At 37.6% G+C, this 26,322-nt stretch overlaps 4 protein-coding genes across 4 annotated transcripts; 1 reads left to right on the plus strand and 3 right to left on the minus strand.

The window, feature by feature from the left end:
* Positions 1 to 483: 483 nt before the first annotated feature.
* On the minus strand, positions 484 to 2,463 carry LOC135616577 (xyloglucan endotransglucosylase protein 2-like). Its single transcript, XM_065115918.1, has 4 exons — positions 2,212 to 2,463; positions 2,003 to 2,103; positions 1,698 to 1,891; positions 484 to 1,060 (listed from the first exon to the last, which is right to left on the minus strand). The coding sequence occupies exons 1-4, from the start codon at positions 2,405 to 2,407 to the stop codon at positions 661 to 663; spliced, it is 891 nt and encodes a 296-aa protein (XP_064971990.1). The 5' UTR covers positions 2,408 to 2,463; the 3' UTR covers positions 484 to 660.
* A 1,669-nt stretch (positions 2,464 to 4,132) lies between these two features.
* On the minus strand, positions 4,133 to 7,606 carry LOC103990819 (uncharacterized). Its single transcript, XM_065115921.1, has 2 exons — positions 7,467 to 7,606; positions 4,133 to 5,094 (listed from the first exon to the last, which is right to left on the minus strand). Exons 1-2 carry the CDS (start codon positions 7,488 to 7,490, stop codon positions 4,627 to 4,629), a joined length of 492 nt encoding a protein of 163 aa, XP_064971993.1. The 5' UTR covers positions 7,491 to 7,606; the 3' UTR covers positions 4,133 to 4,626.
* A 60-nt stretch (positions 7,607 to 7,666) lies between these two features.
* Positions 7,667 to 8,606, plus strand: LOC135616579 (uncharacterized). Its single transcript, XM_065115920.1, has one exon. It carries the CDS (start codon positions 7,855 to 7,857, stop codon positions 8,428 to 8,430), a length of 576 nt encoding a protein of 191 aa, XP_064971992.1. The 5' UTR covers positions 7,667 to 7,854; the 3' UTR covers positions 8,431 to 8,606.
* A 505-nt stretch (positions 8,607 to 9,111) lies between these two features.
* On the minus strand, positions 9,112 to 21,520 carry LOC135616578 (uncharacterized). Its single transcript, XM_065115919.1, has 16 exons — positions 21,262 to 21,520; positions 18,374 to 18,468; positions 18,124 to 18,237; positions 17,277 to 17,381; positions 17,094 to 17,165; positions 14,437 to 14,549; positions 14,226 to 14,360; positions 14,058 to 14,126; positions 13,782 to 13,869; positions 13,601 to 13,672; positions 13,425 to 13,525; positions 11,765 to 11,882; positions 11,601 to 11,660; positions 11,382 to 11,492; positions 9,500 to 9,614; positions 9,112 to 9,396 (listed from the first exon to the last, which is right to left on the minus strand). The coding sequence occupies exons 1-15, from the start codon at positions 21,392 to 21,394 to the stop codon at positions 9,510 to 9,512; spliced, it is 1,491 nt and encodes a 496-aa protein (XP_064971991.1). The 5' UTR covers positions 21,395 to 21,520; the 3' UTR covers positions 9,112 to 9,396; positions 9,500 to 9,509.
* Between the last annotated feature and the right edge of the window lie 4,802 nt (positions 21,521 to 26,322).

The raw sequence follows: 26,322 nt of genomic DNA on the forward strand, positions 1-26,322 counted from the left end.
GCCGTTCCAAAGCCGCACAGACGCATCCATTCGACCGACGGTCGCTGCACGTGACACCCGCCTCGGTTTACGCAGTAACTGGTGCGACTGGATGCGGACTTTTGACGAACAGCGACTGTGCATGGACTGAGGCGGCCAGACGCAGGCCTCGATCAACGCCCCGCTCCGTGTGGGTATCCGGTGGCCTCCGGAGCAAGAGGACACAGGGACCGCGGGGGGAAGAGATGGAGAGTCACATGGCGTGGCCCCCGGTCGAACAGCTTGCAGCGTCAGCGGCGAGACAAGCGTCAGGGATCTCCCATTGATTAGCTTTAAAGCGGAGAAGGGTCACCCACCCACCATGTGTTGGTGTTCTCCTTTATGGGTTCATGGACCGGTTGCCCATGGAAAACATGGGAAGGGGGGAAGTCCAACAAATGCATGTTTGATAGATTGAGATCTTAAACTCCTGAGATAAATTTAGCAGGCGGGATGAAGAAAACATGAACAGAATAATAATAATGCTGATATATCCCATAAAATAGCTTCGCATTGTACATCCAAAGATCCATATGTGACGGGATAAACCGGAAACGAGGCGCAAATATTACAAGCAATAGCAGGAACTGGAAGAAGAAACGCAAGCATGATGATGCATACGAGAAGCTCAACACCGCCGGATCACACATCTTTGTCCCTCCGGCACTCCGGCGGCATGGCCGGGTACCTCTTCCGGTCGGTGCAGTAGTTGTAGATGGTGTAGTTCTGGCGGACCCACTGCAGGCGGCGGTACTGCAGGCCGTCCAGGTCCCGGAACTCCTTCTGGTCCCACCACCGCATGCCCTGGGTGGCGCAGAACTTGGCCTCCGCCGACGCCTCGCAGCCGTCGATGTGGAAGCCCCGGTAGGCGGCGACGAACGGCGCCTTGGACCAGTCCGTCTTCTCCAGGCCGCCCCTGGTGGCCCAGTCGTCGCCGTTCCACAGGCTGGAGTAGATCTTCATGGGCTGGTTGAACGGGAACCGCACTCCCAAGTCCTTGCTGTTCTTGAACACCCTGATGGGCACATCATCTACGTAGAAGCTGTGGTTTTGGTTTCGGGAGGGAGAAGAACGTATGAGCTACCATCCCATCAATGATTCAAGAAGCTTATTGTGCAGCACATATCTATTACAAAGATCACTAAGAAACTTCTCCGTTGACCATGATGAGCTTTATCATACCTTCTAATACCTCCCATAGAACACTTTGCCTCAACAATGGAAGTTCATCAACGTATGTGATTCTTCATTTTCTCGTTGCCAAGAGTCGTAGAGATTAAAGAAGGTACAGAGTAGGCAAGCTATACACATGCATTAATTTGTAGGATATGCCTATGAATGTAAGCTAATAATTTTCAGAAAATAATATATGGATAAAGAGGTTGGTATGGGGCATGCAGGACAAGCAACCGCTGCAATCCAAGGGGAGGCTCTGCATGGGCCCCACCGGATGGGTTGTCTGCAGCTTGTGTAAGCATGTGATATGAATGCTACAAGTACTACTACATCATCTTGTTTCCTACCATGTAGATCGAACCCTTTGACGAATATTTGAATATTCCAAGATCGATAGGTTTCTGGCAATGGTGAAGTTAATATCTACTTGAGAAAGAGGCAATGGAGGATAAAGATGCAAAAGAGAGGGAATGTCCATGGAAGGGAAGGGAGAAGAAACCTACACAATCTGGTACATATTCCACAGAACAGAGTAGGAATGGTAGTCCTTGGTTGGGTCAAACCAGAGGTAGATCCTTTGCTCCCTGTCACCCTTCCCACCGGTGAACACATTGGTCTGCAGGATGTAGGGCTGGTTGGTCCTGTTCCCCAAGAACTCAAAGTCTATCTCATCATGCTCTGAGTTCTGAGATGAAAGCTGAGACCACAGGAAGAAGAAGAGAGAAATCACAGGTTAGTGAACAAAGCTAGTCACTTGTTGTCCATGGCATTGCTTTCACTATTCCACCACAGAGAAAAAAGTACTTACATAGAAGGCAGTCACTGTTCCAGCAGAATCACCTGGAACCATTTTTATCTGCATACTGAAGTGGCCAAACAAGTAGGAGCCCCCAGATTGAAAGCCAGTACCTAAACAAGAGCCAAAGAAGTTGGGCATTAAAGTGGATGCTTCTCACATTTCTTCACTTACCAAAGCTTCATTCAGCAAATGGAACACTTCCAATGCAAGCATTTTACCTGTATTTTTGTCCAGGGAGAGCTGGACCTCTCTGCCTCCGTCGAAGTACTTGATGTGATCATATGCCCAGGTTGGTACATAGTTCTTCTGGAATGGAACATCAATGGGTCTCCTGGGTGTGCCGGCCAAGGTGGTCACAGACACCAAGCCTAAGACAAGGAAAACTGTCACAGCAGAAGAAGCAAAGGAAGCCATTCTTCCTTTGCAAGAGAGATGAAGAGGAGAGGAGACTGCAGTGTGGAGGATAGGAGAAAAAGGAGGTGTTTATGTAGGCAAAGGGAAAGGCCACAGCAGCATTTTCTTAATGTAATTCTTGGAGACAGCTTCCTGGCTGCTTTTGTATTGTTCTTCTGGATTGAATACAAAATATAGTGATGGTACAGCTATTTATGCCAGTGGGTGGTGGATGCTGGGAAATGGCTGGATATTTCTAGTGTATGCTTGCTTGGAGATTGTGATGCTGAGTGGAGATTTCTTGAGTTTGGCTCTTACTGCAGAAAAGGCAGACAGAGAGAGAGAGAGAGAGAGAGAGAGAGAGAGAGAGAGAGAGACTAACACATTGCCTGGAAAGAAGCAGGCTGCTACTGCCTGTGGTCACAAATTATATATCAATCAGATCCAAAATGGTGAGAGTCATGGGATCAAACAACTTGTGACTTGTGTTAGGACCAAAAGTCATGCAAATATTTGCATCCTAGATTCACCATCTCACTCCTTCCTTACTTTTATACCTTAATAAGTTGCTGCATTGAGTGCCATTTGTTCTGCTACATATGGTGGTTTACTGTTTCCTCATATAAAGTTTGACTCAAAATTTAATATGATCACAGGTGTGCATCAATTCTAATCATCAATTGAACTTGTCCAATCACAGTTAAAAACCAATCTGAAAGTAAGAAAGAATTCTTTACATTATTTTTGCTATTTCTTGTGAATTGCAACCATTCACATATGTTAATATGTTCTTTGATTTGACACACCTCAGTGGTCTTTGATTGGTGTGGATCTTGGCAACAAGTAGCATAATTATTCAGCATGTACATTTGGAATGCTAGTGTCAAGGTTAAATATGGTTGACTTGAATTTGACCTGACCTGATGTCTCAACAGGCCAACATATCACATAATGTTAAATGTGTATGGTCAATATTGACACCTCTGATCATTATATCTCTTATCTTGATTAATATGTGCACATACTTTGATAGTTTATGAATATTTTTTCTTCATTGAAATGAGGATTTTTAAGATGGTTGCAAGAGAACATCATGAACAACAACAACTATAGTAATAAAATAGCCATCCAACTTCTTCTATACATGTGTTATTTACAATTGAAAACAAGTGAAACATATTTTAGAAATCCAAAGAAAAATATATTATTGCAAAAAGTTTAAAAATAATTAGTCATTTAAAAATCAGTGACTTTGAACTATACATATATTGGTCATATTAATGGAACAAAGTGCTGCATTAATCAAACAATTTAATGACACATGATTGAGATGTTGATCTTGTTTTGTTTAGGAGTGGCACACCTATTCACACATCACTAGCAAAAAAATAGTAGCATTGTGATCCATATCCACTTTATTGCAACTGACATAAGCTAAATTTTGACCTTACTAACAAAAGAGATGACTGAGTGTTTTGACTGAACAGTTTAAGTTCTCTTGTAATGTATACATAATTGCTGTCATATAAAGGACACTGCCCCTCCTGCAATGTATCAGAGACTGCACAAGGCATCAAAATGTGGTTTGGTGATGCACACCAACACTTGAACTACTCCTAATACAGTATGATTGATGCCTAAATAATGGTATTTCACCACTGCTGTGACAATTTTCTAATGCCTAATCATCACTGGAGATGCTCTTCGGCATTGTGATCGGATCCTTCACAACTCAGAAAAGAGATATGATGTCAGGAGCTGTAGCTTACAGAAAGGGTAATACAATATTTGGTGCCTCACTAATTAAGAGGCAACTCTTCTGTTTGGTGATCACATATTGCTAATGAAAGCATGCAAGTGAGTTGTTCTGTTGTCCTCCAGATGCTGATGGGGTTTCTTTATGATATGATATGATATGATATCAGCCTTCTCTTCCGATTTCCACTGCTTCACTTGACTCTTAGTTAAGGATCTTATACCATGTTGAAGTATCAAACATGATCATCATCAACACCATTGAGAGGCATACTAAAGTTGACAGCATATATAATCTGTGGACGTAGCAATTTGGCTGCTTGCAACTTATTCTTCGGTTCAGCTTAACGTGGAAGAAGATATTGGAAATCATAAGCCGATCCAAATTATCATTTCAGATTCTCTTCTCTTTGACCTTTTTCTCCTGGAGATCAGCTTGCAGCTCATCTTGATGCAGTCTCTCTTCTCCTGAGGTCTCCTCTCAATCATTCCTGCTCCTGCAACCTCATCTCCCTACGGAATCTCCTTATGAATACATCGGCAACATGATCGATCTCATTCTCGAGGTTGAATTCCAAGCCGTCCTCTCCAGAGCCTCGAACCAAATCCATGACAGAGCACGGATTGTCGATCAGCTCATCGTCCAAGTCAAAGAGAGTGTGTGCCAAGTCAGGATACTCATCTTCTTCGACATACTCGAGCGACTCCCTATGATCAGCTGGACTCGAGAACACCTCCTCTCTGGCAGCATTATACATCACTATCGCTTTGCTGTAGCCCCCGAGAGCGTGGCCAGATCCTCCACCGCTGTCGTGGCCCTTCAGTGCATGGATCTTGTTGGAGATTGCACTCGCTAGGACCTTCCTCTTCGACAGCATCCCAAGAAACATGAGTCTGGTCTTCTTGACAGCCAAGGTTTTGGCCTTCGGTAGTGCTGCAAGAACGATACTCATCTGCCAAGGAAAGAAACAGCCTTCTTCATTTTTTGGCAGTGAAGAAAACAAGTGTTTTGGCATGGAGAGACTATGTATCTCAGTATATATATTCTTGGCATAAAAGGCTTAGAGGACTTCGACTCGGTCAGCTACAGATTTGCCGAAGAAGATAGGAATCAGGTAGACATGTAGGAAGATGTCATGGGAGGTGGCTGCTGTGTCATGGGCCTTCTCTCGTGGGTGTCGATTGGCATTTATAGGGAGGGAGAGGAAGACTCTGAGGGCCATTTGCCCAACCAAACCAAGGAAAAAGGTCTAAGATATTGGGAGATGAGAAAGATATAACTCGAACCTGGTGGAGTAGGAGGCACTAAGCAAAGATGACAGGCAAAAGCTGTGGAAAGTACCATTAGAGATATATATATATATATATATGCCAATTGTTAGGTAACTGAGATCTTATCATCAACCATTGGGTGATTGAGAGTTCACTGTTCAAGTTAGGTTCACTGTTTTGGTGTCTACATCTTTTGCTTTCCACTTGGTTTATCACCACCATTTAGCTTTACTGGTTGAAGTTCCTTGGTGGCTGTCAGATTCAACTTTCATTTTCTTCATGTTCTCTTTGGAGCCTGAAAGATTGATTAGGTAACTAAAGCTGAATCAACTCATGGCTAACTTTAACAACAAATAGGGATAGCTTTTGTTGTGGAAGACAGACTTGAAGAGCTTCAAAGTTTAGTTAGAAGGACTACATAGAAGGTGTCACTTTGCCAAGATCAAGAACACTACTAAAGAGATGTTCTTGGAGAAATTTACATCTGAGAACCCCATGTTCTGTGACAACTCCTAAACTTAATGGATTCAGGTGGCCATCATCATGTTAAATTTGCTATGCAGAAGTGGAAGAGGAGGAACACTTTGCACAGAGATCAATGCACAGTTGTGGTGAGCTTTCTAGTAGCTTATTTCACATGGTGCCATCAATCAAATGGAAGAGATAGATCAAGCTGGATTTTGCAGCTTTTGTTGTTTTCAACATGAAGTCATATTATTGTTATCCATCTTACAATCAATCCTGTACTACAGATTTTTTTTGTTTATACAAATCATACAAAACATTATGATTATATTTTCTTGTTTTAGTCCCCTCCTCAGCTAATGTGCACTATGCATAACACTGACACCAACCCAAGTTTATTATTATCTGTGTACACTTCAACAAAATCTACACTCAGTATTGGATTGGATGCACATAAAGTGTAGAGGCCCAACCTATGCTCAACAAGTGGGAGCAATCTACAAGTCAAGCTGGCTGCATCATTTGCCAACATATATTTAGTAGCCAAAGCTAAGAAGGATTAATGAATCAAATAGGCAGCAGGCAATGCTCCTAATTAATGCTTCCTTTTCCTCTGCCACCGACACTGGAAGCACAGCTTTGGAAGGGACCAAAGAGCAAGCAAACACAAATCCCCCTCCATTCCATCTTACTTTAAAGACCCCAACAACAGCTGACGTGAGAGAGCTCACGTTGCTTAGGCCTCATCATCACGTTTTGCACTACAAACCCATGTCTCTGGCCGAGTTCTCGGCAAGCAATACCCATAGAAAGCAAAGATCTAGTGCTCCTTTACGTGATATCATCGCCGTCCTTCCCACTCGCAGAAGCTTTGCCAAGGAAAAAGGAGAAGGCTTATTGGGTCGAATGATGCCTTTAGGCATTCAACATTGATTGATGTTCTAATGTCAATTAATGCATGGTCTTATGGGCAAGCCAATTTGATTGAGGGAAGGATTCAAAGTAAAGGAAAACAATGTTGATTTAGTAAGGGTAGAGGAAACAGTTCTTTTTTGCATTTGAGAATGTCGGTAGATAAACTAATCAGTGTTGATGGAAGAAAGTTAGGCTTAGAATCAATGGGAAGTTTGATGGAAATAGACACACCATTAGTCAAATCACTGATGAAGCTGGCAAAGAGTTTAAGGAGTCAAGATCACGGATGAGCAATTGCTTTGAAGTGATTGGAAGTTCAGCAATCGATTGGTTGATGTCGATTGCTTGTTCCTGGAAATCCTCCATATGCAATCATGAACTTTAGAGGAGACCTGTTGGATCAAGTCATACCATTGCTTGCTATCCAAAAAAACATACCAATGAGAAAGTAAGTGGAAATTTATATGGCCATGATTGTTAGAATTCAACACAAATAAGGATGACTAGTTCCAAACCTTGTGACCCAATCAAAGTGTGAGAGAAGGGGTGGGTGGGGCATTTATTTATTCATAAAGAATTAAGTGTAAAAGATGATGGATGGATTGATTGGATTCTCATGAGAATAAATTGGTTATTTGCTTAAGAAAACTTTAATGTCAGATGAACACATTACCTTAGCAATGATCTCCAATTGCATGGAAGTGCATCATTTCCTCCATCCTGAAAAGAAGACAAGAGAGGATCTCCACCCTCTCAGGCATGTTTTGCTGGATGGGTCAATTTTGCTTTGCTGAGACGCGGGGTAGCAGCTGAGCTTGCCTTCTCAGAAAAAGCAGCTGCCGATGGTCCACCTTCCTCTTCTCCTTTTCTTCTCTTCTGCACTAAGGTTTTCCTTCTTCAGTGCGCAAATCACACATCAGCTTGGCATGTCTTGTGCCATATGATATGTGTAGTCCTCCATCTATAAATGCCCTCCTCCCCCGCTACTCCAAGCTTCTTATCACGGGCTCTCTCTTCTTCTGCGAGGTTGAAGGACCTCGCGGAAGTTGGAAGCCCTGACCATGGAGCTCCACTCGCATGTCACCGCCAAGAAGCTATGGGGCTACCTACGGGTAGCCTTCTTCATGATGAGGAAAGGCTTCATCTCCAAGCGGAAGCTGTTGATGGACGTGAACCTGTTGATGAAGAGAGGGAAGCTCCTCGGCAAGTCCCTCGGTAGCCTCATGTTCCAGTTCCATCACCACCACCACTCTCGGCCTGAGATCCCAACCTTTGCGCCATGCGAGTACGAGTTCTCGTGCAGCAACAGCCCTAACCCTGTTTTCTACCACGCCAAGCGCCGCCACAGCTACTTCCCCTGCCTGCATGCCGTCGTCGAGGAGGCCGACGACACCCCGCGGCGCGCCGCCGTGGACCTGCCGAGGATCGGGCAACGCACTTCGCTGTCGTCGCCCTTCTCCGTCCGGGTATCCGACTATTCATCGGAGGAGGAAGACGGACTGAGCCAAGAAGAGGTGGACGACGAGGCGGAGGAGTTCATCAAGAGGTTCTACGAGCAACTACGGGCGCAGAGCCGTGTCGCGCTGCTCCAGTACCAGGAGGAGGAGTACCAGGAGATGCTTGCGAGAGGAGTATGATGATGGAGTCGTGATGCATTCATGGATCACGTCTCTACAGACATGTAATAAGACTTCGTCCTGCTTGATTCCTCGTGTGATTTCACGTCCAAACCTTCCTCCATTTCAGTATGTGACTACCTATCCATGCATTGATATATATATATATAATGAATGATGAAGCGAGCTTCTACTGATATCATGGAATCGATATATAAACAATTGGACAAAGCAAGAGCGCAGCAACAACTAACTTGATAACACCATGGAATGATGTGTGTGGAATAGCCGATTGTTTTGGTTGTTCCGAAGAAATCAAAGAGAGTAATTTAATCTGCGAAGAAGGAAAACAATATAATCTTTGTCAAACCTTTCATCGAAGATAATCAAAGATTTGAAGGAGTAATCGAGTTTAACTTCAAAAAAAAGTAGAAAGAAATATTAATATCTTTGCATAAAATCTTTTTGTAAAGGTCTATCCAAGAAACTAATACTCCTATTATTCTTATAAATAAAGTTTTAAGTAGCAATCAAACCACAAACAACTAACAAAGGTTAATTGATAGGAAAGGATTAATCATTCAAGAAATAATCACTTATATTTTGGACTAAAAATGCAGTTCATCGTCAATTTTCGTGCCATCCGAAAGAAGATGCAACTAATTCATGTATAGAAGTTGGATGCATCAATTTACCCAGTGATTCAATCAAGTGGATGTTTGGTCCAATTCTGATAGATATGTAATAGTTCTACATATTGTGAAATGAAATAATAAGATTTAACTCTTAATGGCACATCAAATCATTAATCAAACTGGCAATACTCTCAGGCAACTCTCAATCAACATCAATAAGGATGAAAAGAGTCAGAATAGCCTTTAGTTGCTGCATCATCATCCAAATAAATCAGATGGCAATGTCAATGGCAAGTTGGCAACAAGGTTCGTCCATCAGATCGATCTTTATATTATCATCTTTTCGGCTTATCTAAAGCAAGAAAAAACAATTAGTCCGCTCCACATGGATTACGTGCGATTATTCGAAAAGAAATCATATAGTTAGCTGATCTAAGATGAGGAAAGAAGATTACCCAGGAAACATTAAGCAGAGCTTTGTGTAGCTTTTACCACCAATTCCTCGGTGGTAGGACCTATGATCTCATTGGCCCGCTTCAAAGGAAGGCAGTATATTCTTCCAATAGAATCCTGATGGAGAAGTAGAACATAAAGCAAGTGAATTTAACAAACCAATCAACAATTTCATAACATTTCTGAAATAGCAAGAAGCCAACATCCCATATGATTGACGTCAAACAGGATATGATGCAGCTAGATCTTGCATCCAAGGTACTTTTCTCATTGATCCATAGTAACTTTATTAATGGAGAGAGGCGGAATAAGTAGTACAGCAAAATTATTTGCCGCACAGACTAGCATTTGATTCTCGCTTATCAAATAAATCATTCTGATCTTGATAGACCAGTGAATCATGTCATGTACTTACACTTTAGCAAAATATTGAAGACAACAGAGATGGCAGAGTGAACAGCTTGAGAATGCCTAGATAACATCCAAAAATTTTTATTACATGATTATGTTTAACTATTTATCTATTACATTAGGAACAGCCCACATTGTCCATGAGCCACCAATGTCACATGGTTGTCGCTGCAACTTGCTAAGTTTTGTTTGTCTAGGTTACAAACACTTTTTTCTTTTAGAAATTATGTCATGCACATATACATGTTATGATGCAAAATTCAGATGATTTGAAGATACTTTTTTCAATCAAAAGATCATTCAAATGATACTATAGAACCCAAGGTTAACAATCAATATAGGCCGACTTTGATAATTATTAGGCTCCATACCACTTGAGTGGGCCCACTAGCGGGACCTAAGATCCACCTCAAACCAGAATATGGTCACACTGGATTAAATGCATGTCAAAACATGAGTCAAGTCCTGAAGGAAGTCACTACCAAATCGACTTAAGCCTTGTTAAGTAATCCTATTCTGAATAGTAATAGGAGGTGAGGGGTAAGAGACTATAACTAAAAAATAGTATGTGCTTATAAGTTTATCAAGGATCGCAATCAAGTACTGTACCAGTCCCTGGCTGGATGGTACATACTGAATGGGTACTAGTGTACCAACACTATACTAACACACGGTACACGGTATGTACCAAAGAGTCAAAGAGGACAAAGAAATAGAAGAGGAAGGAAAAAGTGAAGGCAGTGAATGAAGAAGAGGAAGAAGGAAGGAGAGGAGGCTGAAGAAAAAGAGTAAGAAGGAAGAGAAAAGAAGAGGAGGCTTAGAAAGACGAGGAAGAGGAGCATGCTTGTGGAGAGTTAGTCATGCCATAGGCAGTGGCTGACAAGGGCTCATGCCAGAGGGTTTTTTTTAATACGGACCAGATTGACCGAAATGGGTCAGGTCCACGTACAAGTTCATGCCTAGACTGGTAAATAGCGATCAATACCGAAAGGAGTTCCTTGTTTTCTATTCCTCTTCTCTCATTCTCTCCTCTCTTCTTCAATTTATTTCTTCTTCTTATCTCCTCTAGACCATTTTCTCCTTTCTTTCCTCCATTCTCTTTTGATGGATACCATCCTCCTTTGAAGAAAGAAGGGCCTTGAAAACAGGGCAAAATTGTTACAATACAAGTATTAGGTCAGTGTTCCCCAGAAACACAAGCATCCAAATCCAATGATGCTGTCTATTTCTGTGGTTTTTTATTCTTCATTGAGCTGCAACACATTTTCTACCAAATTTCTCCAATCATGGAAAGATTCTTCTGCAGTTCTTCACCCACAAAGGAAAGATTCTTCTGCAGTTCTTCACACACGAAAAATTTATAATCATAATGAGATCCTTTGATGAAAACTAAAACAATTTTACTATCATTGCATGTCACGATTGCTATTGGAAGCGAAAAGAAACGTCAGTGCAAGTATTTTGTGTACATACTCTTGCAACGATTCCAAGTCTCTCTAACTTCTGGACTGCGTCTAGAACCTCGAAATTGCATTTCATTCCAAACTCTTCCTGAATGAGTTCTTCACACCGAAAATCAAGATCCTAAATACACATTTAGAAGGGAAACTGATGAAAGCTCAAATTGGTCCAACTTTGGCACTCAACAGAAAAAAAAAGATACAGAATACAAAATCTTTAAACAAACAGGACCTGAATTGTTGCCTTTCCCTGCTCCATCAAAATAAAATAAGAAATTATGACCTCCTTGACCTGAAAATATGAAGAAATTCTGTGATAAGTGAAATAGAGCAAATCCAACAGAAAAATTTGATGATTCCTGCATGGATGATAGATAACTCTTTATGATAACTTACTTCCTGTTGGATTACATCATCACATAAGTGCAAAAGTGTGCCTCTCCCACTATCCAATTGTTTGTCATACATTGACTGTGTGATAAGATTCCGGTAAGTTTCCATGTTTTGTTGAAATCTGCAGTGTAACATTTAAACGTTAGCATAACAGCACTAAAAAATACATGAACTCAATAATTAATGAACTTAAAATCAACTTTTTGAATCGTCATCATTAAATCCAGGGGAAGGTATTAACACACCGAAAGCATACATGAAAACTAGATTAATTTGACATCAAAGGAGTGATATATCTGCGAAGATGACTACAACTTTGAGAATTTGAGAGAAATGATTAAGTGTTACATGCAATAGGTTTAGATAAAGTTAAACAAAGCATGTGATTCCAGTTGCGGAAGCACAAAAATAATCAAGGTCACAAATTATGATATTATGAACAAGAAAATAATTAGAGCTCAACATATTATAAGTTTAATTAAAAAGCCACGATAAGGTCAACCTTTTTTTATTTCATTTACTATGCTAGCTAGATCATATAATCTTTCAAACTTCTTTCTGTCCATTACTGATCAATATCATCAGTAGATAAGCTGAAATAAAAAAAAAAGAAACGAGGATGGATAAAATAAAAAAATTGAGATAACTATATACACCAAAGAATTAATAATTTTGGCTTTCATATTTTACAATTTGAGGGGACAAGCCATGGTATAATGGTAAGATTGCTCCTTTGTGACCTGAAGATCAAGGTTCTAGTTACGAAAATCGTTGACCCTCCTTAGTCCCCATATTGATGGGAACCTCATGCACCGGATATACCCACTTTTTATATTTTACAATTTGACACTATCAAGTGAATGGGTCATGTTTTCCATCAGACCTGATAATCACAATTCATATCAAAATTGACAAAAAACAACAGTCAGAGACAACTAGAAAAGGGTACTGCAGATGAAAATGAAAGCACATAATAACATAAGGCCATCATTGTAGATGGAAATGAAACCACATAATAATCTAAAGTCATCATTGGGTTGGACCTCACATGATTCGTACTATGACATGATCATGAGCAATGTGTAGGACATATTGTGATACCTCAATTTAATGCCACATCAACTTTGGAGGATGCATGTGAATATATTATGGGGTACTATCATTAGTCTGAGCTTATCATATGATTTCAGGCCTATCAATCTAATGGAACATTTCTCTCATGGAGTTGGAGTCATGAAATTCATTGCAACCTAGTGTCAAGTGCTGCTGCTTGGGACTGTAGCTTGTTCGGTGAATCCTCCCTGCTGGTCAAATCTACCATGGTGGATATAAGACTTGAAGGAAATTGGTATGATTTAGTGGCCCAGAATGCTTTCTTCATAACAGAAAGATGCAACAAAAACATGCTCTACTAACAATGCAAAAATAACAAGAAAAATTATAAAAACTCATTAATAAACAAAAGGAGAAATTTGTTGAAGAATTGCAAAGGACGAAGCAATCAAGATGATATTCTGTTCTATTTACTTGAACCAGGTCTTACTCAAATCAACATAAGTAGAAACGACTTTGCACAAATTTCTATTTACTTGAAGGTCTTAGTATATAAGTATTAATAACTTCACACAAGAAAACTATTTGAGAAGTTTCAAGAAGTGCTTACGAAAAATAGACCTTAGCGCAATAGCCAACAACACCAGAAAGGATAGCTATAACAACCCATATATCTGCTTTAGGCAATTCAAGTGAACTAACAAGAGTAACCTGCAAAGAAATTCAAGCTACAAGGATGAGATAGAAAAACACCAAATGAATTTAATTGATTTAGTTTAGACTTACAAGCCCAATTATGACAGAAACAAGAAACTTGACCCAGTCCATAGGAGTTAAACTTGGATTTTTCTTTTCAGGCTACAAATTCATACATTATATATCAAGTATCAGATCAAAAGGAAAATCTACTGGAAAGAACAAAATAATATCCATTTTTCCTTGTTTCAGAAGTTAAATATATGCTGACCAATACTAACTCCATATCAGCCATAGGGATATTTTTGAAGTGCTTAACAAATATTCCTCGGTCAATCTTGTTCTTGGTGCCAGCCCGCCTGTATATTTATCAACTATAGATACATCAGTAAGGGGTTAAACATCTAGTGTGCAAACAAGTTAAGTTTGATAACTTCTTGAAAATTTTCACTTTCACAGACATTCAGTATCATAATTTTACAATTAAGTACTTGAGAATTTACTGAAAGATCAAGTCTCAAACTTGTAAATAAAACTTCTAACATACCTATAAACAACAATCATCCTATCAAAAGTAGGCTCCTGTATCATAATCTTGCCAAACAATTTTCGCATGCTTTATGAACCAACGAGGGAAGCAAAAGAGGAAAGGTAAGAAAATCAGTCTTCAAAACATGAAGTGAAGAAAAAAAGAAATTCAGACAAAACTTACAACCTCAATTCCATGTTTTCAATCCGGATCCGTTCAACATATAGATCTTCTTCTTCTGTTTCAGGATTAAGTTCATCTGTTTTTTTGGGATCACTCTTTGGTTTTCTGCTTTGTCTTCTGGAAAATAGCATTTGTAGCCTGCACATATTATCAACAGTAGCTAGTTTTACTAATTAGATAAGAGAAGTATGAAAATACAATAATAATTAAATACCTCGTCTTCTTGAGGAACCACAGCCATAGCCGAGAAATGATCATATCCAGTTTCTCCATTATAAAGTAATCTGTTGTTTGATCTATTCCAATGCCCCGACGAAAAATGACATACTTGTAAAATTGTAACCATGTCAGAATGCGATGAAAAAAGGCATAAACAACTGTTACAACAGATACTAGTTCACCTCAATTATAAAAGAAGATTCCATGATACGTCTAAAATAAGAGTCCATATACGTTGAGAACAAAAGACTACAAGGAGATACTTAAAGCATACTCTTCTCGACTTACAAGGCAAATTATTAATCTTGTTGGATACATAAGCACAATTGGATATAATACGTAAGTTGGACAAACTCTCTTGGTTTTCCACTTTAAGTACCGATTGATATGGAACACTTTTGTTCCCAAGACTTCTTGTTAAGTCACCTTATGTTTCCAATCTTTCTAGACATTGAAATTTAAGTATCATAAATTATCCAAAAAGATTGTTTTCTTTTGTGTCCCTACATCTCATTTTGCCTCCTTGCCACGTTAAACAAGACACGCCTTGCTTGAATCTATCTCTAATGCTTTATATTCCAAACATCAACTCATTTTTAAGAACGACTAATTTAGCCAAAGAGCCTAATATAGTTTGATTTCATTTGGTTCAGCAGTTTGAATTAGAGAGTGAGATACCTTAAACTATAGCCATTATTCTTTATTTTTCCTCTACTTTTCCTTTTATGGATAGCTTGAGAATTTCTACAAATTTACAGCTTTCACTTGTCTTGTTACTCCTCCCCACTTTTCTCTCTATTGTTTACTTTTTTGGTACAAACGATTGATCAAAGAAGCTATTATACTACACACACAAGCCCAATCCACCAGCATGAGGTTAGCAACATATAAACGCCTAACCTAACTGGGAAAAGCCTAAGGCTAAACAAAAACCAAGAAACACATTTGATCTAAACCATAACTTGATACCCGTAAAGTCAAGAAATTACCTTCTGTTGTTAACTTTGTTATCTGGTCAATATCAAATTGAAAAGCATCTTCCGTTCTTGTCCAGTCTCGAAAGTTCGATACATAAAAAAATACAAGTTTTCAATTTACAAGAACCTTAATATTGAGCATCACCGTTCAATATTCTCTATTACATTATCAAAATATTGCTTCAATACTGTGTTTAACCATTCTGCGATGTGTATTATGGATTTATAGGTCATTTCAGATATTACTTCAATACTGTGTTGCATTATCAAAATATTTCCGCTCTAGTCCATTTGCAATATAGGATTCCAGGATATGTAGATTTTACTCTATACATCCAAATTCTGATCATCTCATCATCCTACTATACCACGTTACTATTAGCTGGTTGACAAATATGGTATGTCCACATGGACCCATATAAATGCTTGCAGACACATAGAGGAAAGGGAAAGAGCAGAAAGTGGATAACAGGAAAGAAAAGAGACGAAAGGAATATCTTCTTCTCTTTCCTTTATGTGAAAGAAGTAGGAACTATGACAACTTACTCTACTTTTGCCACTTCCTATTCTATTACAATACAGCCTGACTACAGACCATCTCCCATTAGGCCAAAGCACAGCCAGAGCCTATTTGGTCCACACAAAAATGAATTGGTTCAATATGGCTCCTCAATCTAGAAGACCTCAATACACAAGAACCTGGTTCGGCATGGTACAAAGCTGGTCCAACTTGGTAAAGCTATTTTATTAAATATTCAATCTATTTTTTTTCCAAAATTTTCATTTCATTATCTATCTTATTTGAGTACAAACATATAATATTCAATGTCTTCTCCCAACAAAAATTTTACTAATAAATTTCTATCACCAACTCCTTTTACCTTTATGACATATTTCTCAAAATCCATATTTATTGTAGAACTTAACCCATTTCTATATTCTCCTTTCTGTTTGTATTAAAGTTTATATCTAGTGCTGTCAAAGTATCAATTTCCTTAAATTTTCATCCACTCAACTAGTTTCTCATGAACAGGGTTTCAGATACCAACTAGGTCGATACATATCAATCACTATTTTTATTCAATGATATCGAGCGATATGTATTGGTATACCGCTCCATATACCACAATCATACTAGTATAATTAGTTACTGAAATCGGTATCGGAACCATATGTATTAAAAATTATGACATTAAATCTCCTCCTAATCATCATACTCACTAATGCTAATTTCTTTCCATAGTGCTATTATACTTCACACAGCTAATCTCATCCTATTATCTTGAAAGTGCAAGACCCCTGTCTTATTTTTGTACCAAATTCCTTCACCAATATAATTTGTTGCATATGAGAATATTTCTAGCCAATCCCCTTTGCTCTTTTCGGTATGTGAGTGGTATTTACGATAGGAAGGGTCCTACTAAGTAGTTAAAAATTGGAGGAGCAAAAATAGCTCTTCATTTCTTTCATAAACATGTATCTATATGAACAGAACCAAACAATTAATCATACAATGTCATGAAATACCAAAGCCACACCATTATTACAAAGACTGTAATACAAATCCTAAGAGCATCAAGTTGTTGATGCGAAAAGCAAACAAAATTGAGAACAACCAGTTGAATTGTACAACTGTACATAGTTTTGATCCCAAAAAAAGACTACTACTTATTACCTTATCTGAAAATTCTGGAAGGTTGTCATGAGGATGCTCTTTAAAATACTTTGACAAAAGCCTTTTGTCAAGCTACATTCAAAAAAATTGTGAAATAAGTTGGTGATCAAAACTGCAATCACAAAGAACGCTGTATACGCAAACAAAATTACACTTCTTTTTCTGAAGTACATATGCACTGACCTTGGATTCATCAACTTTGATTGGAAGGTTCAATAAGTACTGCCCATGGTGTGCAACATCAATCTCTTCATCACTCACTATTTTAAAGTTGCTCTTTTCCATTACCTGCATTGCAATGAAAGGAAGGTAAACAGATTGTCTTGAAATCATGGAGAACCAAAGGTTATCAATATCCAGAAAGCCTGATATGACATTTGAATTATAAATGGATTCAGTACTATTTATGTAATTGTTCAAAGTCTACCATAGTGAATGACATCCACTTCATGGAATCAATTCTCTATTTCTTGTATGCCAAAAAAACTCATTTTTTTATTTGAAATCACAGAGGAACGAGGAGAAAGAATATTAATTTTCATGTCAAATCAGTAACAAATCACATGTCCCATTCACATATCCAAGAGATTTGTGCACAATTTTTTTTGTGAGCTGTGACAGAACTCATTCCAAAATATCGAGCGATAAGCTCATGCTATGTTATTCTCAAGTTGGAAGAGTCCACACAACCACCACGGAAAGCAATAGCTGAGAGAAAACAAACACCTTATAGCATCTCTAATACACTTCTAAATCAGCATGAAGTATCTAAAACATTGTAGTTCAATGTTTATCCAACCCCTTTTTAGCATATGTTAGTGCTGATTTAGCACATCGAAATGTTGAAGACTCAAATGCTCAAAAATGCCATAATTGTATAATACAACATGGTGGATTTGATCTGATATATATGTACCTAGATGTGATAAACATATTCATGAAAATGGTGCACATTGTAATATACAACAGCAGTAGTTAAAACTCAAGGTATAGCCACAGAGATCCTATGAAAGATTCAATGCTAACTCACCCGAAAAAAATAGGTCAAGAAATTTTGTTCAAGAACATCAATCTCTTCAGGAGACAAGTTCTGCTGCTCCAATCTTTTAACACTATGAACAGGATCAAATAGAGAATACAATTGCTGAAAAAAAAAATCATTTTGAATCAAAACGAACATACTTCATCCAACAATAAGAAACTTCAGTTATCATCATGCATACACATACAATTTTCCAGTTCATGACTATGACACAATAGAGAAAATTGCAAATTCATACCATTAGATCTTCAAATTGGAGAAGGTACCATGCTCTAATAGTATACTCAACCCTCTTACAGAGCTTCAAAAACTCAGTCCTGTCAGAATTTTGCTCTGCAAGAGAATAAGGAAACATGTAAAGGTAGTTAAGCCCACAGTAGGCATGAAGTAAATAAATAATATCGTTAGACTATGACATGCTGAGGTATGTACAGATTTATAAACCATGTCTTCACTTGTTTTGTCACATGTAGAATAAAACAGTAGAAGAAAAGTGAACTTAGCTGTACATCAACAAGAATCAGACAATAATTTAAGATAGAAAACTTACACAATTTTGGTAAGTTTCTGAACTCAAGGTAAACACAGTTTTGGCAAGTTTCTGAACTTTAGTGTGACTTAGTTTATCTAATTAGGATTTTGTTCCTTTATTTTGACAAACCAATTTGGATGAAATATAATGATGACTTGGTGGTAATTTTGGCACATAAGACATGTTTGAAGAAGTTTGTCAATTCCTATTCAAACTTTAAAGGTAATATAACTTGGATTTATTCTATGTCTATTCTAGCTCTGACCATTATGCACACCACAGGATTATTATTTTTTTTCTTAGAAGCTTCAACATAGGAGATATTATGAGGTGGCTTATGTAAGATATTAACTCTAGATATAAAAGATAAACTCCTATCTGTAAACCCTCTAGTTCCAAGATAGAATACCTCTTAAAGTTGAGAGCAATTATAGAGAGAGCAACTTTCTCCTCTTCAAGGTATTGAAACATGGGACCTCCAACACATGGTAATAAATAAATGTTGGTCAAGTTAGAGGGAGAAATGTGTTGGAAAGCAGAACTCAAAAAGAGAATCTTTAATAATTTCTGATTAAACAAAATAGAATACATTCTTTAGTTTATGGATCATTATGAAACATGGATAGTTTATTTGTTGTATTTCTATCAGATATATCTCAAATAGAATACTTCTCAAACACATCCATTTTCTTAAATAGTTACTAAAATTTTGGATAGTCTTAGAATAATTGGGTAAACTTTGACAACAAAAATCTGTGTTTTCCTTGAATGTTAATATTTTTAATCTATCACTTCAAATCATTCATATGTTGTATGAATGACAAGCCTCAACACCATCATTGCTCCTGTGAGCTAGTTCTCTGTGTTCAAGTTCTGGTGTCGAACCCTTTGCTTGCAAGGATAAGGTTACATACATTGATCCTCCCAGATCCTGCAACAGTGAGAATCTTATGCATTGAGCTACACTTTTTTATATTAAGAATCGTATTGTTATTGTTGAAATTTAAAAAATTGGCATACATACTGTAGTTCTTGCTATTCTTTCTGTATTCTTAGAGTAAATGTGACTAGAAATAATTTCTTTCACCATGAGTTAGTTACGGATGCTGGTTAATTACTTGTTATGATTTATAATAATATTTAACTATATAGTCTAACACTATAAATTCATGTCAAGTTTTTTCATATATGATATTGGACACTTATCTTTTATTTTTTCATATCCTTGGCCTATAATATCCTATGATCTCAAAGATTTGGACATATTAGTGTATTCTTATCATGTTGCATCAGTATTCCAATTCAACAGGCATAATAAGGTGAATTTGTTGCTTTTCATCACTATTTCCATCAAATATAACTCCACCTTGAATCTAGTACTTCACACCAGATCGATAAATAACATGTTTTTACACTCAAAGAAGCAAATTAATTCAGCTTCTTAATATGAGGACTCAAGACTAATGTTTCAGCACATACTGTTAGTTCCATTAAATTACATAAATATTATACTTAAATATGTTTGTATGGCTCATATGCCAGCATGCATGTTAAAACCATATATAGGGTATGTTCTAACACTTGTATAACAACTTTAGGAAATGGAAGTAAAAAGTTTTAAGAGTTTAGTTGGTTGATCATGCTCATGTGGCCCAGTAACTATTTAACACCACTATACAGTTTTCAGTTTCCTAGAACCCCATGGAGATTGATTGAAAATCACTATATATCTAAACATGCCCTTCACAATGGTAGAGTTGAACCAGTTATCATCATGGACAACCGAATGCAGTAAACATAACCTAAATCATGTTGCCATTATTTGAGAAAGGACAACCTACACATTCTAAGTTCCATATTACAAGGAGATGAGGAAAAATTATAAAAGGTCTGTTGATTACAAATGATTCATAACATTCAGAAACATACTTAAGAAAATTCCAGAGCAGAACAGAAACACCAAAGGTACTAAGAATGGAGCTTCCGTTTAAATTTTCGGCCAATTTATTAGAAAACTCAAAAAGCTGCAGCACTGGTCAAACTCATGTGGTTTCTGGTCAATTTCATGATGAGGCACAGGGCGCTTCAAATCTGTGTCAACCGAACCGCATCAGTTTCAGCAAAGCGACGAATGTTAAAAATCGATGAGAACTAGTTAGGTTAATTGTTCCAATGATCCTTAGAAGAGATCGGATGCATTCATTGACCAATAAAGACAAGGGTTTTTAAGCTGCAGACGAGGTAAAGGGCAAAAACAGTAGGAAGGCGTTAATACCTATCGCAGACATGCTACCAAAGCAACAACTCCTATAGATCTTTATTGTTCCTATTCTGGTGCATGCCATCCATCGATTATCAAAATCATACACTGATGTGTTTGTTCCTATCCCATCTATGATCATTTCAGGGTAATGGAACTCTCTCATCAAGCAGTTATGCATTTTGTCGCAAGATACAGACATATCATATCAATCATCAAATCAAAACAATTACTGCAAACAATACAAGCTCCAATAACTCAAACGACACCGAAGAAAAGGAGCGGAAGTATAAAAAGGCCAAAGATTGTTAAGGATGAGAGGCCAATGGGGCACCAATGAGATCTGCGAGCTTCATGACGAGCTTGGGCTTGAGGATGGGAATGACGGACTCGCGCTCCAGCCGGATCACGTCATTGTTGCTGCTCCGCCTGCGTTCCTCCGTGCCTCCTCCTCCTCTTCCTTCCATTTGGGCAAGAGAGCTCGATGGAACAGCGAGAATTGAGTTCAAACGCTAGCGTTTCGGCATTTGGGGATCCGCCGAAGAGAACACGATCTGTCGGATGTTAATGGCAGTGGAAACCGTGGGAGAGTTAACGCACCGACGACGTAGGTAACGGAACTGCTGGGGGTTGCCATTTAGGTCAGTCTTGCGTTCGAGCCAGCGACTCACGTGATCCGTCCGCGGTGACATTGGATCCGAACACAGGTAACGTTGCCGTTAACAGTTGTTAAAAAAATTATTTATTAAAAAAAATATAAAAATATCTATAATATAATAAATATTTTATTTAAATTTTTTACTATTTATCGGATTAATTATATATTATCCTCAATAATTAACTTCCCTTAACATCTCAGACTTTACACTTTCAAAAATTATGTTAAAATTCTTATATTTATAAAAATAAAATATTTAATTTTTTTTCTCATGTTGTCGATTTTAGTAACAAATTTAAATACCATACATGCTTTATTTTTATAAATCAAAAGTGAGATAGAATTGATAACATGAGGAAAAATAAAGTTAAATATTTTATTTTTATAAACATAGAAATCGAAAGTAAGAAATGAGATATTAAATAAAGATAATTAGGACAATCCATAGTTAGTCCACTTTTATCCCATAACCTCCTAATGGATTTTTACTTGATATACCATTTTTTTATTAATATGAGTCATCCTAATCGTTCGTGGTCTCCGCCTCTACTCATAAAAGAGTTTTTGAAGAGATCTAATTTTAATTAGAATTAATTGCAAGGAGATATACATAAAAGTTCTTCTTTTTTAAATATTTATATAAATATTAAACTAAAATTTAAGAAAATAAATATAAAAATAACTATCTAACTAACTAACTAACTAACTAACTATACATATATATATATATATATATATATATATATATATATATATATAATTTATTTTCCGGAATATTCTGAATATCTTAATCGTTAAATAGGGGACATTAGTGTAATGAAGATTAATATGATTTGACAACAATAAAAAAGTTTAAGTCATGTAAAATATGCAACAAGTTGTTTTATATTGCTTGTGCAATGAACATTAATAAACATGTTGGTTTTTCTTTTTTTATTGTGCTGATCTCATTTTTATTCTCTTCCATTTGTGTTTATCTTAATATTTAAGTAGTGTGTGGTGTGAGATTACAGGTTCTAATAATTTTCTTTTGCTATATTGCATTGTGTGTGTACAAGACCTCCCTGATTGGAAATATGACCTATTAACTGTGCAGTAGTAATAACTCCAAAAATATGTACACAGGTAATGGATGCAAACAGCAAGCAAATGAACAGTTAATAATGTTGCTACTAAGCATAATGGTGTCAATGATCTAATAATAAAAGTTATCATTGTTATATAGCAAGTAACAATATGCAAATATTATAGTCAAATCTTGGCCACCTGCAGCTCATTCATGGTTTCATTTTCAAGCTACATTAGCAACTTAAGTTTGGGGTTTCCTACCACCTTCAAAATGACACAATTTAGCCCCCTAATTTCTTAGAAAGTTCATGAATACAATAAGATAAATAACAAGATGTATCCGGAAGTTCAAACCAATACAAGCCTAACCTTATTTCTAAACATTCAAGAACAAGAGCAATATAATAGTATTACATCATATTAATCAACGATTTCATGAATTGAAGGAATTGAATACATTAAGGGAAACATACACATCTTGAAGGCTTATAATCCTAGGAATCAAGCAAATCTACATAGAAGTTCCTAGAATAGCTTTTCAAATGAAAATATTCAACTTTTGTGGGATTTAGATTCAGTTAACACCATTTAAGATCATATACATGGGGTCCATGAAACAATGTTTGAAAAAAGTAATACTCATCCTCAGACTGACTTACAGAGGATCAATTGGATGAGTTTTGCCTACAAGAGCATATGGCTAAAACTCAGTTTCATTTTCTGAATTATGACGATGTACAAAGACAACAACAAAGTTCTTAACCTGCAGAGTGTTGTAAGGAGCAGCAGCACAATCAATTCCCAGGAAGAATTCTGCATGAGTGCTATGCAAAAAAGAATAGACAAGGATCAAAACTAAGTGAGAGGCAAAAAATTCCCAAAGTCTTCTACCAATATATTTTACTCAACTCATACTTGGATGAATATGGAAGTACAAAAACTAAGAACATCAAGCCAGATTGCTAGAGTGAAACTGCAAGAAACAGAGGTTCTTCACACTATTTCAAATTTATTATTTCATAGCAACACTTCTAGAACTTAGAATCCTTCATTTAAAGCTTCATCATTGCAACGGCAATTTTTTTCCTCTGAATAGAATCATGTGTAATGACTAAAACCATTCCTTCATAACCTATTGCGCCATCAGTAGACCAGAAGGTATTCATAAGAAATCCAATAGGAGACAAAGGCCATGTACCTTCTCATAGCTTTGCAATCATTTGACTCATCAGGCAAATGCAATGATCTTTACTTATGCAACATAAACACTGCAGCTGATGTATTCTCGATGGTGTTCGATGGGATGGTGATTGCTTCCCATTATGACTTGTTGGTAGTAAAGCTACAATTCTTTGGCTATGACTTCCACTATAGAGAAACCTTGGAGGTTAAATGTCGGCCAAAATCACATGAACCTTGCCCCCCACCCGTGGAATTAGTTCCTTGATCACATGAACCAAGAAACATAATCAACAAGTTAAACCTTCCCATCGGTCGATGCACAGTATTTTCAGCAGTTACAGCATCAGGGCACCCTAAAGAAACATGACCGTTAGCAACAGGGGCTTTAAATTCATGGCAAAAACAAGCAAATAGTATGAGAAAGGTTCATATCAGCATACAAAGATCAGTACCTTTTCTTCCACTGCAATTACACCACTTTCTTTTCCCATTTTGCAGTATTTAGCACCTGCTTATCAGTTTGCTTGCCTTAGTTGTATCTAAAGCATCTCTTCGAAAAGAAATGTTGTATCTGAGCTTCTGAAGTATATATAATGCAGTAATGTTTCCAATCATAAGATTACATCCCACACAAAAACATAGTTCCCCAGTAAATTAAATCTGTTCCAATGAACTTCAAATGTTTAAACCAATGATAACTGAGCAGAATTAGAAAAATTGCAGAGGCTTACTAAATCCGATGCCGAAAAGTAACATCCACATAACCAACAATTCAATCTGATAAGAATAAGAAACAAAACATCATGAAACTGGCACAATTCTTATTGTTACAACTTACAAAATAAGAAGAAAAAAAATCTTGAAACTGGCAAATATTGTAGGAACAGATTCCAAGCCCGGTGATATAAGGTGCAGACCCTCATGTAACAAACAAAAGATCCTTCAATTAAAATTACTAGTACTAAAAAAAGTCATAGCCAAGCCCCAACAACTATGAGACACCATTACTACAGCTCAGATAAGTTTATAGATGCAGTCAACAGAAAAGACATGAAAGAAGTATGGGAAATCCAATATCACCTTCAACCCTCTCTATTATGAGACTCTGCCCCAGCTCCTGGCCATTAGTTTCAGAAAGTAACAAGCAAATAATGAGAGTGGCAAAGACCCAGATCCCCTTTTCCATCAAGGGACAGAGGCAGATGGGTGTAAGAGAATAAGATCAAAAGAAAAGAATGGATGGTGGACCTCTTACTCTAAACAGGAGAGAGATTCATGAGAGGGCAGCAGTTGGCCTGTTCAACCAAGAGGTTGCTTTCAAGGAAAAGACAGTGAAGATGCTTGGTAGAGGGCAAGCCCTTTAACTGTGCCTGGGAGGTCAAACCCAAGGGGATGGTAGGCAATCTGTGGGCGGTGTGTTTCATCCAAACCCCTCCTCTTCCCCTCTCCCCACTGCCCCCTTTCCTCCATCACATACACTTGCTGCATATTCTTCTTCTAATGTGGTCCAATAAGTTCTAATCTCCATAAGGCTGCAGTCATCATCATCATTGATAAAAAGATAATTAGAGAAAATCATAATTGTAGCACAAGGATGCATGATTCCACAGCATCAAAAAATATCATAAAAAGATTCCCAACAAATATCACCAAAAAATGTTACTTAAAACACATTAAAATATCAAATAAAAATAATATCGATGCTCAAGTCTCGAGATCAAGAACAACCCTCACTCAAACTCTGCCATACCAATCGAGGACTCGTCCGAAGCCCTAGCAGCGCAAACTTACGAATTATAATAATTAGTGGAGCATTTTATTAGCCTAGATGGAGATATAAAAACATAAAAATAAGAAGGAACTCATGAACAAAATACATCTGATGAATCTAATAATTCGAATAATTGGACTGACAATTAACACAAACAAACTTTGAAGTTATAAATTAAGGTCAATTAGGTCAGGGTTTTATTCGGGCAGTGAAATTACAGGTTCACGAAACAGGGATGTAAGTACGACAGAATTATATCGATTTGCATTGAGATTGAGTGAACCGATTCGAGCGCATCCCTCCTTCCCTACCTCGTCTTCCTCCGCTCTTCCCTTGTAATCTCTTCTCTTCCGCATCTTCCGTCTCTTTTTCTTTTTCCTCCTCTCCTCTTTGCCTCTTCCATTTCCTCCGCCATCACCTTCGCCCGTAAGAACGAGAGACGACGACGGGCGACAGTGGCGTCCATTCGCAATGGAGAGTAGAGAAGAAAGAAGTGGTACGGATCGGGTCGGATCGATCCGACCCGATTCGGTTAGTTTTGGGACCCACATTCCAACCCACCGACACAAGCACATACTTGTCCATTAATTAATTAATTAATTATATATATTATCTAATAATATTTATAGAGGTTTTTCAACAATAAAAAAAAGGACCATACATTATTTCATAGAACCCACACGGTTTTCGTGTTTCTTCCCCACCAACAAGCCACA

Source organism: Musa acuminata, chromosome BXJ2-7, assembly GCF_036884655.1.
Source record: "Musa acuminata AAA Group cultivar baxijiao chromosome BXJ2-7, Cavendish_Baxijiao_AAA, whole genome shotgun sequence".
In the NCBI taxonomy this organism is placed as follows: domain Eukaryota; kingdom Viridiplantae; phylum Streptophyta; class Magnoliopsida; order Zingiberales; family Musaceae; genus Musa; species Musa acuminata.

What these genes read in the sequence shown, in the direction of transcription:
- LOC135616577 (XM_065115918.1), bottom strand. Translation starts at nt 2,407, where the DNA reads ATGGCTTCCTTTGCTTCTTCTGCTGTGACAGTTTTCCTTGTCTTAGGC. An exon ending in GAACAGTGACTGCCTTCTAT is followed by an intron (nt 1,892 to 2,002) that starts GTAAGTACTTTT and finishes CTGTGGTCTCAG; the next exon opens with CTTTCATCTCAGAACTCAGA. An exon ending in TGGAATATGTACCAGATTGT is followed by an intron (nt 1,061 to 1,697) that starts GTAGGTTTCTTC and finishes CCAAAACCACAG; the next exon opens with CTTCTACGTAGATGATGTGC.
- LOC103990819 (XM_065115921.1), bottom strand. Translation starts at nt 7,490, where the DNA reads ATGCAATTGGAGATCATTGCTAAG. An exon ending in AATTGGAGATCATTGCTAAG is followed by an intron (nt 5,095 to 7,466) that starts GTAATGTGTTCA and finishes TTTCCTTGGCAG; the next exon opens with ATGAGTATCGTTCTTGCAGC.
- LOC135616579 (XM_065115920.1), top strand. Translation starts at nt 7,855, where the DNA reads ATGGAGCTCCACTCGCATGTCACCGCCAAGAAGCTATGGGGCTACCTA.
- LOC135616578 (XM_065115919.1), bottom strand. Translation starts at nt 21,394, where the DNA reads ATGGAAGGAAGAGGAGGAGGAGGCACGGAGGAACGCAGGCGGAGCAGC. An exon ending in GAAGCTCGCAGATCTCATTG is followed by an intron (nt 18,469 to 21,261) that starts GTGCCCCATTGG and finishes ATTCTCTTGCAG; the next exon opens with AGCAAAATTCTGACAGGACT. An exon ending in TCCAATTTGAAGATCTAATG is followed by an intron (nt 18,238 to 18,373) that starts GTATGAATTTGC and finishes TTTTTTTTTCAG; the next exon opens with CAATTGTATTCTCTATTTGA.